Below are 13,800 nucleotides of genomic sequence, written 5' to 3'. Positions count from 1 at the left end.
GTTACCAAACTTTCTCATCTGTTAAACAAAGGTAATAGTACCTACTTCAGAGTGTTTGGGGATTAAATGAGAAAGCATTTAAGCACTCAGAACAGTCCCTGGCACATAATCAGCACTCATGTAAGTATTAGCTGTTATTTTTATGGCTGTTACTCTGATAAATAAAATAACTTCAGAGTAATCTATCTTCAGTGATACTATAAGCTAATTTTCCCATGTTTGCTTTTTGATGGAAATCAGCTGAGTATCTTATTGTTAATATCTTTTTTTTTTCTTTCTAGATATACAAGAAGAGACGTTCTTCCACTAGGGAAATTTACAGTTAACCTGAGTGGCTGCCCACGGAATAGCACCTTCACAGAACACTTGTATCGAATTATCCAACATCTTGTTCCAGCAGTAAGATCATTATAAACACATATTACAGATCTGTGCACACAGTCAGCCCAACTATTGACCTTTGAGGTTTAATAGATGTCTTTACAAGGAAGCAAAGCCTGCCAGGCTCTATAACTTAAAATGTACTCGCCCCTAACCATTCACTTTTGTTGCCTTAGCAGCAATTTCTAGAAATGTAACTGAGCCCAATTGCAGTTACTCTCTCAAAATTGTACTCAGTTGAGGCCAATGTGCTTGTGGAATTTGGTATGCTTTGTGTGCCTCTGAACACTTGCCTCTTTAATACCTGTTTCACAGCAGGCTGAGTCTGAGGAACGTGCTCATGTGGAGCTGGGCCATCTTTGGGCTCACAGCCATCTTTTGTTTTGACAAGATGCTGCTCTTCAGCAGTGGTTTGCTGGTGTCTATAATGTGGCCTCCCTCCCTCATTTTCTCTGACTTCAACAAAGCCAAAGTACAAAAATCCTCTCCATTTTGAAAATATACTTTATCTCTTCCTCAACACCCTTCTCCCGCAACCCCCTCCCCCCCCCCCCCCCCCAGTCCTGCTGTTCAGGCGAGGGAGAGAGAAGAGCAGATTGGAGTGCAGAGCAGGGTGCAGAGGGCGTTGCAGTGGTGGGCTCTGAGAGATGGGTGAGGAGGCGGGTGTAGCCGGGTGGAGTGAGGAATGAGACCCAGCACCTAGCACAGCTCAGTGTGCCCTGCTCTTGGTTTTTTTGAAACAGTTTGAGAATCTGGAGGGTGTGAAGGGATATGATTTAGATTCAGGGAGTGCATCTCCCCATCTTGATGAGTAAAGAAGCATTTTATTTCCGTTGTGTTGCCCTGTGCACTTAAGCTGCTGGATATTTGTTTTTGGTTCTCTGGTAAAATAAGAATCTTCAAGAATACTGAGCAAGACAATTGAGAATAAAGCAGCTCAGAGTCAGTGAAATTCTTATTTAGGAAATAGATTATTGTTTTTGCTTAAAAGAGCTCAAGAAACCGTAAGATTCCTCTTGGGCGTTAATAGGTTCTTTCTATATAAACACAGTGTTTAACTCCAAATATATGTTTTCTTAAAACAGGAAACTTAGTTCCTTGCTCATTAAAAAATTTCTCTCTGCAGTCTTTTCGTCTACAGATGACTATAGAGAACATGAACCATTTGAAATTCATTCCCCACAAAGACTATACAGCCAATCGCTTGGTCAGTGGGCTCCTCCAGCTACCCAGCAACACTTCCCTTGTAATCGATGAAACTCTCCTGGAGCAAGGCCAGCTTGACACCCCAGGTACGTACGTGGGTGTTTCCCTTCCATTTGTAACTCCTGTCAAAGCCAGATCTGGTAGTGACTTCTTAAAAGAATAACTGTGAACAGATTCACATTTCGGAAATATTTAAGGTAAAGCCTTGCCATATGAATTTAATTAAAGCATATAGTATAAATTGTGTACATCAACTATGTGTTGTTATAATTATATGAAAATTTACAGTTTAGACCAAATTAACAATGATAAAACAATTAGTGAATAGCTTTAAAGATAAAAAGGTTTTGCCTCTAGTCATATATTATCTTTAAAAAAAAAGTGTAGAAAAGATGTAATAAAACTTACTGCCCAATATGAAGTTTAAATTTTTTATTTTAAAGCATCTCTGAAAAAATAAAAAGTTTAGTAGATCAGATGGTTTGCACTAAGCCCAGTTAGAGAGCATTATAAAATGACAAGGGCCCGGCTGGTGTGTTTGAGCTTCGGCCCAGGAACCAAGAGGTCACTGGATTGATCCCCTGTCAGGGCACATGCTCAGGTTGTGGGTTCAGTCTCCAATAATGGCATGCAGGAGGCAGCCAATTGATGATGTTCCTCTCTCATCGATGTTTCTATTTACCCCTCTCCCTTCCTCTCTCGCTAAAAATAAATAACATAAAAAAAGAAATGTCTTTTTAAAAATAAAAATAAAATGATAAGGAAGCAGATAGCTTTACCTGTGCTCAAATGACATGATGCTGGTGATAAGTTCAAGAGGAAAAGGTAGAATTAGAAACAATGTTGACTAGATACACATACGGCAAAAGTAGATGGTAGCAAATCAATAAAGTTCCGTAACCGTATCTCTATGGATAAATATAATTTCAGTCCTACCATATAATTTTAGCCCTCTTGAACACACCACCTAGAAAGTAATCATACTTAATTGGGAACCTATTTTTTGCCTAATTGCATACCAGATGTTAGGTATCAGATACCATGTGGGAAGTATTACCTAATGAACACTTAGCTTAGTAAATTGGACAGTGCCTTATATACTGTTTTAAAGCAGTAGAAGAAACATCATGTCTTATAGTCAGTGTCAGTAAAACTAATTTGTTTAGGTGATTAAAATCAAATGACTGAAAAATTATTTTCCTGCTTTTCTAGGTGTTCATAATGTGACGGCCCTGAGCAACCTAATAACTTGGCAGAAGGTGGATTATGATTTCAGTTACCACCAGATGGAATTCCCTTGCAATATTAATGTTTTGATTACTTCGGAGGGGAGATCACTTCTACCCGTACGATGAGTCATTTTTAAAGGGAGGGAGGTTATGTTGGAAATATATTTATATATTTTTTGTCTTGGTTACTGCGTATTACTAAGTTAAACTTGTTTCAAAATTGTAGCTGCTGATTACTAATAAGGGAATTATTTTGTTTCTGCCTTGGGATGAAAACCTTAGATCTACGAAGAATCAGTTATCAGCAAATCACAAGACAAGCGAAAAAAGCTGTTGGTATAGAAAGTAGAAGCTGTCAATAACTTGCCTGATTCATATCCACACCTTTGTTCTTCCTGCCTCCCATTGATTTCTGCCAATCTTATGTGAGAAATTATTTTAGAGTTCCTTTTAAAGTGTTCCTAATCCATCTGATAATTATTTTTTTGCTGGATGGTGAAATGCTCTGGTAAACCATCAGTGTGACTGACAGAGCTCTTACTAATGGGAAATAGGCTATTCAAAGGGCATCAAGTTTCTCTGTATTATAGCGTTCACTTGTGATTTATGAGAAAACTACCTGTGAATGAGGATGAAATGGCCCTTGGTAAGTTTTCCGTGGGAAAGTGTGATTTAAGATATGGAATACATATTCCATGGTTAAGAAAACATCTGAAACATTTTAATTAGCTGCTTTTCAGAGGCTGGCTGGCTGGCTTAGGTGTTTGCTGATACTGGTGAGGAAACATAAGTAACCAAGAAAAGGCCAACTTTTGTAATTATTGTTGAGGTAGATATAGTGTATATAAATTAATGTTAAAAAGTGACCACCCCCCCAATAATAAATAGTATTTTTAATTCTCTTAGGGGCTGGTAGAGATGATGCATCCATTCTGAAATTTTAGATTAATTTAAGAACTTGGAAAATACTGTGCACTATTTCTCTTTAGGCAGATTGCCAGATCCACTTACAGCCACAGCTAATTCCACCGAACATGGAGGAGTACATGAACAGCCTTCTCTCAGCAGTGCTGCCTTCTGTGCTAAACAAATTCCGCATTTATCTGACCCTTTTGAGGTTCCTGGATTATAGCATCTCTGACGAAATAACCAAGGTATGTTTGGGATAAAATAAAGGATTTTCCTGTGTTGAATTAGAGTACTGAATCAATTTACATTCATTGTATTTACTGATAAGGTAATTTTGCCACTTGTTTTCTATGTCTTATGTCTTTTTTTTGTTTGTCTAATACTGTCTTTTGTTTGAAATAGTTATTTCTAGTATACAATTTTAATTTCCATGTCTTTTATAATTTTTTTTTCTTAGCAGTTGCCCTGGGAGCTACAATTAACATCTTAACTCTTAACTGTAACCATCATTTGGAGATTAATGCCAATTTACTCACAGTAGTAACCAAAAACTTTGCTTCTTTACAATTTCATTTTCTCCCTTTGTGCTTTATTATCATACAGATTACATCTTTATACACTGTATGCCCATCGACATTCATAATTATTGCTCTATACAGTTGTCTTTAAATCAGAGGGGGAAAAAGTCAGTTATACTGCTTTGTATATTTACTTGTATAGTTCCCTTGACCATTGATCTTTATGTGCATTCGAGTTACTTTTCAGTGTTGTTTTTTTCAGCTTGAAGAACTCTTTAATATATCTTATAGGGCAGATCAGCTTATGACAAATTCTCTCTACGTTTTTTGCTTATCTGGAAATGTCTTTATTTCTCCTTCATTTTTGAAGACTGGTTTTTGCTGGATATAGAATTCTTGATTTGTAGACTTTCAACCCTTTTGGGTTATTTAAAAAGCAATATGTCCTCCAACTTGTGGCCTTCATCATTTCTGATGAGAGGATCCTTTGTACACGAGTCATTTTCCTCTTGTTCTTTCAAGTTTCTCTCTTTGGCTTTTGACATTTTAATTGTGATGTGTCTAGGTGGGACTCTGAGTTTCCCCTCTTGGAGGTGAGCATCTTGGATGTGCAGATTAATGCACATTTTGGGAAAGTTTTCGGGAAATTTGGTAAATTATGAGACCATTGCTTCTTTAAATTACTTTCTTCCCCCTTTTCTTTCCTTCCCTCTGGTACTCCTCTGTATGAATGTTGGCGCCCTTAACAGTGCCCCACAAGTCTCAGGCTCTGTTCATAGTTCCTCATTCTTTTTGCTTGCCATTCCACAGACTGCATAATCTCAGTTGTCCTAACTGCAAGTTTGCTGAGTCTTTTTCTGCCTGCTCAAATTTGCTGTTGAGTTTCTAGTTAATTTTTAATTTGTTATGTTTTTCAACTTCAGAATTTCTATTTGCTTTTTTAAAAAATATTTTTTTATTGATTGCAGAGAGGAAGGAAAAGGGAAAAACAGAAACATCGATGAGAGAGAATCATTGATTGGCTGCCTCCTGCATGCCCCCGCACTAGAGATTGTGCCCGCAGTCCAGGCATGTGACCTGACCAGGAATCGAACCATGTCCTGATTCATAGGTCAATGCTTAACCACTGAGCAACACTGGCTGGGCTCTGTTTTTTTGTGTTGTTTTTTTTTTAATCCTCACCTGAGGCTATTTTTCCATTGATTTTTAGTGAGAGAGAAAGACAGAGAAATATTGATGTGAGAGAAACACATCAATTAGTTGCCTCCTGCATGCGCCCTGACCAGGGCCCAGGCAGGGGAAGAGCCTGCAACTGAGGTACATGCCCTTGACCAGAATTGAACCTGGGACCTGCAGGTAGTCAGCAGGTAGTCAATCTGCAGGTAGTCAATGCTCTATCCACTGAGCCAAAGAGGCTAGGGCTGAGCTCTCTTTGTTTTTCAAAGTAATTTCTATCGATATTTTCTATTTAGCAAGACATCATTCTCATGTTTTCTCTTATTTATATGTGGTTTTCTGTAGTTCTTTGTATATATATAAAATGGCTGGTTTCAACTTTTTGTCTAGTAAGTCCAATATTTGAGTTTCTTCAAGGACAATTTCTGTTTTCTTTTTGTCCAATGAATGGAGTTGTACATTCTTGTTTCTTGTATGTCTCCTAATTTTTGTGTTGAAAACCAGATATCTATATATATAAAAGCCAAGTGACCGGAACAACTGGTCACTATGACATGCACTGTGGCCTGCCGGCCCGATGGGGGTGGGGCTGGCCAGCCAACCTCCTGTGGCCCCTCCCCGTCCCCCTCCCACCCACTCCCCATGCCACCCGGACCCCACCCATGCACGAATTGGTGCACTGGGCCTCTAGTTTTAAATAATATGATGTGGCAACTCTGCTGACAGATTTCCCCCCCTCTCTAGGGTTTGTTGTTATATAATGACTTTCTGAATTCTATAGTTCGTGTTCTTGGTTGTATGTGGGCACTGAAGTCTGCTCTCTTAGCTTAGTGGTCACTCAGTGATTGGATAGAAATTTAATTTCCTTAGATACCTGTTAGCAATATGTCTCCCAATCTGAGTCCTGTATCCATGCTGGGGCAAGCCTTCAACACCCAGCCATGCAGATTACAACTGCCCTATCTCTCTTTCCTTCACTTTCTGCTTGCATGGAGACTCAAGGTTATTCCCAGGTGAGAGCTTAGGGCCTGCTCAGATCTGAGCATGCACACAGACCGGTGCAAGCATGTGACCTCCTAAATTCTTAGGAATTGATTTATATAGCTCACACACACACACATGTGGACATCTCATTCCCTGTTTTTCCTTTTAAGGAATTTGGTTAGCCAGTGCCTGCAGCAGCCAAGATGGTCAATAATTGCTTGTGACTTTTTTTAAATGCCCTGGGAGAAGAGGCTGTTCACACTGGGCAAGCCCCACATCAGGTTAAAGACAACCTTACAAATGGGTTCTTCCGGGAACCACCAGTCAAATGAGGACCCTTCTTTCCGAGGGGTGCTTTGGAAGGCTTCCAGCCCACTGCCCTCTGCAGTGGTCACCAGGCAGGACATCCTCAGGGCTGCCTGGGAGGTGGGGTGAGGATGGGGAACAGCAAGTTAAGATTCCTCAGCTCAGTGTTCTTACTGCCTTTCTTAATGCTCCTCAGGCTGCTGCAAGCCTCTGGCTAATTTCCAGAATTTTGATGAAGCAGATTTTGATCATTTCTACTAGAGTTCTTATTCCGTTTAATGGAGAGAATTTTCTGAGGTCCTTGCTCTGCCATTTTTACTGACATCATCTTCCCTGTGTTTACAGGCATGTTTGCCTGATCTTATTTGGAATACTTGCATCAGGGACGTTATAAGTTTGGTTCTCAGTCCTTTCATCCATGTTATCTCATTTGTCTAAAAAGCAGGGCTGACTTCATTTTTACACCAGTCAAGGGACCATGTTAGTTTCCTTTTCCCAATTAAATGCAAATGTCATTTCCTCTTTTGATAAAGGCAGTTGAAGACGACTTTGTGGAAATGCGCAAGAATGATCCTCAGAGCATCACGGCTGACGATCTCCACCAGCTGCTCATTGTCGCTCGGTGAGTAGTACTTGTCCATAATTGCTTAACATAAGCTATGAATAAAGCCCCTAATTTATTTAGTAATAACTGAGGTAGACTTTTAAAAACAGAAATGAACTTTTTCCTTTTAAAAAAACCCTTGTGAAGTGGCTCATTGAAGTGAAATTGCATTTGGCCAGTGATCACTTCAGTGGAACCAGGCATGCTTCTCAGAGTGAGTCATCCCCCAAATGTGACTTAAAGGATTCCTTTGTAGAAGTCTGACTTGGTTCTTGACTTCTTTGTGGTCCTACCACAGATCTTGTCTCCTATTCCTAGGTCTAGACTTAAATTTGTTTCTTATCTCAAACCAGGTTTCTGTCTCTCAGTGCTGGTCAGACAACACTGTCAAGAGAACGATGGCTAAGAGCAAAGCAGCTCGAGTCTTTGAGAAGAACTAGGCTTCAGCAGCAGAAGTGTGTGAATGGAAATGAACTTTAAACATCTGATACGTATTGAAGAGTAATGGGCAAATTACAGCCACATTATTGCAAAATGCAAGTATCATTTATACCATTGTTTTGTAGATACTTTATATTAAAAACCAAGGACTTTTCCTGAAATCAAGCCTGGTAACATCTGAAGTTTATATAATATTCAGTAAGGGCTTTTACCTTACTGATTTTATGGAGCTTTTGGAGTTTGTTTTATAATTATATAAATTAGTAACAATGTAAAAAGATGTATTTGATATTAAAAGTTTAATATTGATAAGATAATGTTGCTGCTTATACCATTTCCTTAGCTGAAGCTAAGTTATAGGCCAAACTCTGTTCATATGAAAATCGTTGCAGTTCCATTCAGGAATTGTTCACTTAAGGTTTTTTACATCTTTTCAATTAACAGTGGATCTGAATGTGTTTAGTGATCAGATGTTTGGGAAATGATACTGCAGAATTTCACATGATTTCCCTAACATTTGACCACAGAAGCTTTTTTTTTCTATTGAACAGTTGTTAATCTGCAAAAAATAGTCTTTAATGTGGCAGTGGTTCCCATACTTTTAGAGTTCATGGACCAGTAATATTTCCCAACATTTTGGGATGGACAAGGATGCAAAGTTATCTGAAAGATCAAATCACTGTATTATTACTTTTTTTTTTTCATGAGGACAGTCTTAGAACAAGATAGTCCTTTAAATGGAATAAATGTAGCTTTTTGAAAAAATACTCCATTGTCCTTATTTTTCTCATTTCACCCCAGTACATTTGGGAACCACTGTTTATGGCACTCACTTAAGGAAATTCTACCCTACTAAGTTGTTTTGCCCAAATATGAGGAGAGTAAAATAGTTATTTTTTAAGAAAGGTCTTTGGAAAAAAGGTTAATTCTTTTTGAACTTTATTAGATTGACATTATCTGCTAGTCCAGAACACCATGATAAAACTAAGTAGGCTTTCCCCAGACCAGTTACAGTTCTAACATAATTGTTCATAGTGTAATTGTGGCTCCCAGAATGTTTGGAGAGGTTAGAACATCACTTAAGCTGTGGTTATATATAATTATTTTTAGCCAGTGATTTACCTAGTTGGAAACATTAATGGTTCAGTTAAATGATTCCTTAAATTCCACCCCCAGGTCTAAATTGACATTGTTAGCCAAGGCAACAGGGTCAGCCTTAAAAATCAAGGAATTTATTATGCCTAGCAAACTGAAATGAAAATTAGTTGTTTTAACTTTTCCTAAACTCACATCTATTTTTATAAACTAATGTAAATTACCAGTGTATATTTAGTATTCTAAATGGTTTTCATTTTTATAACTGGTAGACTAGACCATCCTTAAACTTTTAGAAATGAAACCTCACCTGGGTTTATGGTAATAAAATTCAAGAGTAGATTAGTTACCGTGTGTTTCTTGTGCCAGTGTGAATTGTAGTTTATCAAAGACAAGTCCTAAGTGGCTTGGTCTTGCAGAGAAGTTCCCTTGAAAGGAAAACCCTCTTTCAGAGAACTGCAGCTCTTCCCATGTGCCCTGCGTGGAGGAGATGCTGTGTCCTCAGACTCCAGTCCTACTGAGCAGGTAGGAGAGAGAACCCTGTGCTTCAGAAACCCTTCCCTCCCTGCTGTACACGTGGACAGTAAAGTTGTCAATCTAACGTGATTTTAACTCTATTGGGATCACCAGAAAACTTACCCATAAAATGGTATTCAAGGAATTCTCATACATTGTCATTTTAAATTATAATGGTATTTTATTTTTTAAATAGTCACACGATTTGACACTTCACACACACACACAAAAATACACCACTAATAAATAACAAAAGTGGAAATACTTAGCAAAGTTACAACAGACTTAATGTTTAGCTGAGAATCACGTCAACAGAGTAAGGCTCTAAAGATACCAGACAAACCAGATTTTGTTTGGAATAACTTTCTTAATGTATGGGCTTATAGAAGAGTTCCCATGTGGCCAGGGTTATGGTCATAAAACCAATTTTAGCACAATTGTGCTTCGGTTTCAATAGTCTACACAAGATGTTAAGGAATGCTCCCTACAAAAAACTAAAATGACTTTTTTTCAATTACCAACTTACCTGAAAACGCCAAAATTAATAGGTGCTGGTATTTAGATCTGATGTCTCAGGTTTTATTACTGACATATCTTAATGCTCCTAGACTATGGGGTGTACAGAGTGGCAGGAAAATTAAGATCAAAAGGGCATACATTTCTTAACTATGCCAGTAACCCTCAGTTCTTCATAGGGAATGGTTAAGCCATCAAAACAAAACCAAGTTTTTTATAGTAAAATGCTTCTCCATATTAGTAACACTTTTAAAGTCACTAAAAAGTAAATGTATTTACCTTGCAGAGGTAATACACAGAAATGTACTGAGAAAAATTAAATTTTAAAAAATGCTAACCCCCTCAATGTATCCATGACCGTCCTTTATGTGTTTACTTCACACAAAAAAGGTTCAGGTTATTATACCCCAAAGTAATCTATCCCTGAATTACATTCAAAGAGACAAACAGCTCTGTAGTGTTTACTACTCAGGTCTACACATTCTAGGATGATGCACCTCTGTTGTCCTGACTCTCAAATTTGGAAATCTGCTCAAGTTCATATTCTTTTAAAAACTTTCCCAGTAAACGGAATTTATGATCCCTAAATTCAGAGTCAGTGCAGGTTAAAATAGCCTCATATGTGAAACCCTTTTCTTTTTGGTTAAGTAAAAGCCACAGGATGTGGCTAAACTAAATCTGAATTATTCGTGTCTGGCACTGTGTAAACATGCTCTTAAGGTCACTTTGCTGGACCTCGTTAACCACGTCAGGCTCCGCAGGGCTCTTCTGAACCTTGGCCACCGCAAAGCTTATCCCCTGGGTTAGCCCGGCTTGGGTGATACTGGCCACCTGGACCACCGAGCTCCGGATCTTTGCGAAGGGAGAGACTGCTCTGCTGCTGCTCTCTGAAGGAGAAGGCGTTACATGAAGCCCTGACTCAAGTTCCAGCATGCTGGGTCCAGAGCCGGGGGTCTTCTGAGATACAACCGAATGCACTGGTTCGACAGACAAAAACTGTTGGCCTGCTGCCGAAAAGCACACGTCTAACTGAGATGGTCGAGAAGGTATGTGTTCCGTTGATTCAGATTGGGTTTCTTCATTGGAAACTTGATCGGTGGTTTGATTTCCTTCCTCACTAGCCTGCTGAGAAAGAAGTCTGGTTTCCGACAGTTGGGTCATTTTGTTTTGTGCATCTTGTACAAATCGGTGGCAGTAAATATCCATAGGCTTGGCAAAGCCAGCCAATATGTGTATATTATCAGCAGAAGGACTTTTTTTTAAAGGAGACTCACAGCCTTTTCCAAACTCACTTCCATGAGCAGCAATAGTAATATCTGTAGGAGCATGAATGCTAACATCAGTGCTGCTAATAGACTGGGATCTGCCTAACCGAGGTGCTGAAGCAATAATGCCACAACTAGGAAGAACATAGTCTATTGGCCCCACGTTCTCCAAAGAACGAGTTAGCTGCCTGTCCTCATCAGACTTGGCATTTGTAAGGAATTCATCAGAGTGGTAGGAGTCATTATCTGAAGACATTTCCCCATCAGACTCTGCCTGGACTGTATTATCCATCACACCTGTGTTTTCCATGGTTTCAAGACTGCTATCTGATTTCCAAAGATTTACTTTTAAGTTTGGTTTTAGAAAATTAACTTTCATTTCAGGTTTTGCAAAGTTTCCTAGCCTTCGTAAATTGCCAATATTTACATTGGATCTGGTCTGTTTCACTTTTTGATTTAGAGATGAAAATTTGCTCATTAAAAATTTTTTTCCCTGGGCCAGAGAGCCTTGGTTTTGAGATCTGATGCCAATTATGTCTTCATGAGGCTTACTGCTCTTCCTACAAAGAAGAGAGAAAAATTAATTTCCCATGTAATTCAACATACCATTTCCAATTACTAAAGTAAGTAAAAATTCTATTTAAATTGGACCCCATTTCTTAAAAACAGTGCATTGCTAATTGATAAACTAAGATAACCCCTTGGAGTTGACACTAAAACAGGATGTCCAATAGAAAATATACAAGCTGTAGATGTCATTGAAAATAGCCATGTTAAAAATGTGAAATGAATTTTAATAGTATTTTACTTATACCCAATATATACAAAATACTGTCATTTCAGCTTGTAGTCACTAAGATCATTGATGAGGTCTATTTTTCCTGCTAAGTCTCTGAAACAGCCCGTGGGTAGTGTTGTAAGGAGAGCAGCAGAGGCCCTTCATGACACTGGCAAGTTGTCTCAGGCACTGAGTGCAAACGGGGTCCGGCTGTGTGGCTTCCACCCCAGGCCCCATGGTGCTCTGTCCTCACCTTCCTCACGCTGGCCACCAGGGGCAACAAAGCCACCCTGTGGAAACACTGCATCTGCAGCATTTTAGCTCTGCGTGGTGACTGACATTCTTTCTGGTAATTGGATTTATCGTGTTGAGTTCTTTTGGACCAAACCGTTTGTCTTGGAGTGTCACTGCTTGCTCCTGCATGTCTCCTTCAGCTGTGTTCTCCTAGGCATGCAGAGAGCAGGAACGGAGGGAGGGAAGTCTCCCAACCATTGCCTCAGCCCATGTTTCTGTGCATCCTGAGAATAAATTTTTCTCAAAAACCCACACCCAAAACGCAGACTAATCCCCTTTCAGAGGCTCCACATCCAAACCTAAATGATGGCAAAATCAGCACTGGTTATGAGTGGGAATCGACTGCATCGTAACTAGAGCTGTCTACACACATTCCCACGTGGCTGAATTCAGGAAGAGGTGGGGGGGGGGGGTTGTGGAGAATTTTTTTTCCTTATGTTCCTGTGGGTTATCTGAAAAGATTCGGGACATTTAACATAACTAAACTTAGTGGTTTCTCCTTCGGCATCCCTCACGACCAGTACAAATGAGAAAATCAAGATATTTGCCACACGTATCTTGAATGTTTGACTTGGTGGTCATGCAACTATTTTGTAAAAATTATAACTTCAAAGACAACGGAAACCATTTTCTCTACTAACAAAAGACTGAACAATTTTTTTCTAGATGACCAAATGGCTCTCTTCTCTAGTGGAATGTAGACCATAGACATGCTCATTAGATGGAAAGCTCACAAATTTAAATGTAAAATAATTTGTTTATAGGCATTCTTTCCCAAATTAAAAACTTCGTTTTTAAAGCATAGTGGCTAGTTTCTCTACAAAGTTATTTAAATTGAAGTGTTCCTCTTAAGTATATTTTAAGAGTTTAAAAGTATATTACTTGTGGCCATAATTTTAACAAAAAGTTTTACCTTTAATCCACAGAAATTTGATACTTCTCTCTAAATACCAATTCATTACCATAATGTGATTCCCCCCACAAGACTCAATAATGTCTTTATTCTCGAGGGAAAAATCAAAATAGTATACTCACCTCTCAAGTTTTTTCTCGATTATAGGTACATCTAATCCCATGGCTTGCTTGGTGATCTGCAGCATCTCTGCAATGCACTGAAGGGTATCTGAAACCCAAATATACCTGCTTGCCACTTTCTCCAGAAACACACTAAAAAATTAGCAGCTCTAACTCAACCTTAAATGAAATTTGTGGTCTTTCAGTTAAATACAAACTTATTTGCTTCAATTTACAGAAAACTGCTACTTATTCATTACAGACAGTCCTCGGGTTACGTCAGACTCGACGTTCAGCGTTTCATGGTTACTCGTGGTTCCGTCGCCATCTCCCATTTATTTAAAAAAAAAAAGTTCCATCATTTCGAAGTATGTACATATGTGCTTTATTTTTTTTATTATTTATTTACTGCAAGTAAAGGTCAGGAATTGTATCTTTTAAATTTTTTTTACTGTTTCACTTCATTACTGCTGTGTATGTGCTCCATGTGAGTGACGTAGGTGGGTTCCGACTTAAGGCGAAAATCGCGCCGTAGGAATGATCTCCGACGGAACCTGAGGCCCTCCTG

General features: G+C 38.8%; 2 protein-coding genes across 5 annotated transcripts in view; one reads left to right on the top strand and one right to left on the bottom strand.

Annotated features, from left to right (window-relative positions):
- Positions 1-10,292, top strand: part of MCMBP (minichromosome maintenance complex binding protein) — a 32,510-nt gene extending 22,218 nt beyond the window's left edge. For both annotated transcript variants that reach the window (XM_079793362.1, XM_079793361.1), the window contains exons 11-16: positions 282-399; positions 1,508-1,673; positions 2,800-2,933; positions 3,806-3,970; positions 7,243-7,331; positions 7,667-10,292. In XM_079793362.1, coding sequence (XP_079649488.1) covers positions 282-399; positions 1,508-1,673; positions 2,800-2,933; positions 3,806-3,970; positions 7,243-7,331; positions 7,667-7,793 — 799 coding nt within the window. In that variant the 3' untranslated portion in view covers positions 7,794-10,292. The remainder of the gene's footprint in view (positions 1-281; positions 400-1,507; positions 1,674-2,799; positions 2,934-3,805; positions 3,971-7,242; positions 7,332-7,666) is intronic.
- Positions 10,293-10,433: 141 nt separating this feature from the next.
- INPP5F (inositol polyphosphate-5-phosphatase F) overlaps positions 10,434-13,800 on the bottom strand; it is a 62,056-nt gene continuing 58,689 nt past the window's right edge. For 2 of the 3 annotated variants that reach the window (XM_079793357.1, XM_079793358.1), the window contains 2 exons: positions 13,254-13,341; positions 10,434-11,706 (listed from right to left, as the gene is read on the bottom strand). In XM_079793357.1, coding sequence (XP_079649483.1) covers positions 10,554-11,706; positions 13,254-13,341 — 1,241 coding nt within the window. In that variant the 3' untranslated portion in view covers positions 10,434-10,553. Of the gene's footprint in view, positions 11,707-12,030; positions 13,342-13,800 lie in introns of those variants that run through there. The other variant, XM_079793359.1, reaches the window with a different exon arrangement.

Source organism: Cnephaeus nilssonii (genome assembly GCF_951640355.1).
Source record: "Cnephaeus nilssonii genome assembly, chromosome: 16".
NCBI lineage: Eukaryota > Metazoa > Chordata > Mammalia > Chiroptera > Vespertilionidae > Cnephaeus > Cnephaeus nilssonii.
Note: the sequence above shows the minus strand (reverse complement) of the source record. Positions and strands in the feature narration are given on the sequence as shown.